The sequence below is a fragment of the Caenorhabditis briggsae genome, assembly GCF_000004555.2.
Source record: "Caenorhabditis briggsae complete genome, chrIII, whole genome shotgun sequence".
NCBI classification, from domain to species: Eukaryota; Metazoa; Nematoda; class Chromadorea; order Rhabditida; family Rhabditidae; genus Caenorhabditis; species Caenorhabditis briggsae.
The window spans coordinates 8,055,425-8,057,938 of record NC_013490.2 but is presented as its reverse complement, the minus strand read 5'-3'; the positions used below and the strand labels follow the sequence as shown (position 1 = coordinate 8,057,938).

The 2,514-nt window shown below is 32.4% G+C and overlaps 1 protein-coding gene across 1 annotated transcript in view; it reads left to right on the top strand.

Annotated features, from left to right (window-relative positions):
• The window catches only part of CBG16655, a gene marked incomplete at both ends in the record, with an annotated part of 4,074 nt that extends 3,957 nt beyond the window's left edge, over positions 1-117 (top strand). Inside the window, one exon of the mRNA XM_045244071.1 lies at positions 83-117. Within this exon, the coding sequence (XP_045096025.1) occupies positions 83-117 (35 nt within the window). The remainder of the gene's footprint in view (positions 1-82) is intronic.
• Between the last annotated feature and the right edge of the window lie 2,397 nt (positions 118-2,514).

Sequence of the window (2,514 nt, the reverse complement as noted above, 5' to 3'; positions counted from 1 at the left end):
TAAAACGGAAAACGAAACGGAATACGGAAAACGGAAAACGGATTTTTATATGTTCGCCAGGAAAAACACCCATTTTTTAAAGATTGCGAGCATAGAATAGGACATCCGGATGATTGATTAAGTCACGCTGAAGGTGCACCTGCCACCGGGCTGATAACATAATAAATGACTAAGTTTATATATAGACCACATAGACAACATATGTATTTGCATCAACATACGTGTGATGATGAATGTCGAGCCAAACACCTAGCTGCCTATAAAAACTTAGGGAAAAACTGGCTCAAGAAAGATCCAAACGTTTACTACTTCCTATCATCAGACCGTTTTCTATCTGACACATTTATAGTGATGAAAACTATTAAAAAACATTCATTTTTCTGTGAAGATGAGTTATACGAAGACATAGACAAGAATTTTAAAACCAGATTCTATGCTGGTTCTCAGCCTATATATATTTATTGCAATGATAAACCTTTTTGCAAACTTTATCCAAATAGTGTTATTGAAATCAAAATGACTAGAAAAACTAATAGATTTAATAAAACTAGAAAAATAGATGAACTTAATAATAAAAAATTACGCGAGGAAGAACATAGGAGAAAGATGAGAATAAATCGTAAAAATCTTAGAGACTTCCCAACAAATAGTTCAAACTTTCCTGATAGGACTCGAACGAAAATAAATCGAGATATTCCCGACTTTCAGTTAGGTGGTGGTTTTGATAGTTTTGATAGAGAACAACTTAGACGCGTATTAAATTCTTAATGTATTTATTTATCGTCTTTATTCGGAAACCTAGGAACTCTTTATGTTCAATGATACACTGGAACGTATCAAGATCAACTGTTGAACGCCCATCTAATTTTTTTACTATTCGTAACCCCACGCGTTCCTCCTTACTTGGTAGCTTTACACGTATTGTTTTAGCATAGATTTTTTGTTTAATATTGTCTTTCAGTTTTTTTCGAATATCCTTTTGTACTCTTGCACATGTCATTATATTTTCCATCTGACCAGCTGTGAACTTTTTAACAGGGAAAAAAATCCGAAGGGTTTGATCTAGTTTGACGTTGTTTCGCTTCGATTTCATGTTTTTCTGCCTCTGCAATGAGTTTTTGCAAAGCTTTTCCGCGGTTTTCAACACTTTCGTTTTTTATTACTAACTGTTGTAGACGGTGAACTTGTTTTTTCAATTCGTGGTTATTATGTCTTTCATCTATATTAGACTCCAGCAGAAGCTGTTGATATGTAGCAAAAAGTTTGATCTTCAAATTATTTTTATGAGAACAGCTTTCTATAGATTTAATTTCGTTAGCGATATTTATTAATTCGTTAGCATAATAAGCACATGCCTGACTCATATTATTCAAATGCTCTGGAGTATAATTACAAACACCTTCGACAATGTCTAAACATTTTTCAACACCTCCTAGGATACTGATGGCCTGCTTTAGTCCTACATCTCTAAAATCCTCCTTCCGTTATAGGGTATAGTTCCAGTTTCACTACCCCTAACTGATTTTCCCACACCACTAAATGGTTTCTTTTTCTTTCTTATATGATCACTTGTTGTTTGAATATCATTCAACGTTCTTGTGTTACTCATTTATATAGCAAACCATACTATAAAAATAAAAATAATAAATTTTTTTGCTAAAGTCAACAGACAGGTGTTGAACTAATTTCCGACTTAAAGCTAGGTAAATATAATGGTGCTAAAAGATTTATTTTATTGGAGTTTCTTTCAATATTCGAAAGTTTATGTTCAGAGGCAATCTTTAGCTTAACTTCTGCATGAGGTTGAGGGGATGGGTTGTTCTTATTTGAACAGTATTTACTAACATCCATCTCTTTTGCTAACTCTTTTAATCCATCGTATAAAGTTGTTCTAGTAAAGTTATGTTGCAAAACCCATTTTCTCTTGTTAATTCTGAGAGGAGACTTGTCTTGGTCACTTATATACATTCTAGCCAGTACAACCTTTTGAGACATTTAAATAGTGTGAAAAAATAAGTAAAAGAGTATGTAAAAAACCATAAAAATATGTAAGATTGTGTTGGTATAGAAAAAATAAGTGTAAGATTATGTAACAAACTGTATAAATATGTAAGCTTGTGTTGGTATATGTAAGATTGTAAAACACTAAATCAAATCTACTACTGAATTCTACAATCCAATATTCAAGTAAATTACTCCCAAGTCTTTCTTTTTAATCTTTTTCTGTTTCACTAGTTCATCTAGAATGGCATTGATCTTATTATATTCCCCATTGTTACCAGCCTGAAATGAAGCAATGGATAGTCTCAAGGAGTCGATTAGAGAATTAGTATTCGATGGAATGAATGAAATAGAACTGCCTGATGTTGTTGTAGAAGTCTTTGCAACAAAATAGTTAGCTTTTATAAACGCCCACTTGTCACTTGAATCGGAATTATACCTTTTGCTACTTTTATCAAACCCCTGATACTAACCATTAGAGCATAATAATATTGTCTGGTAATTTTTTGTATA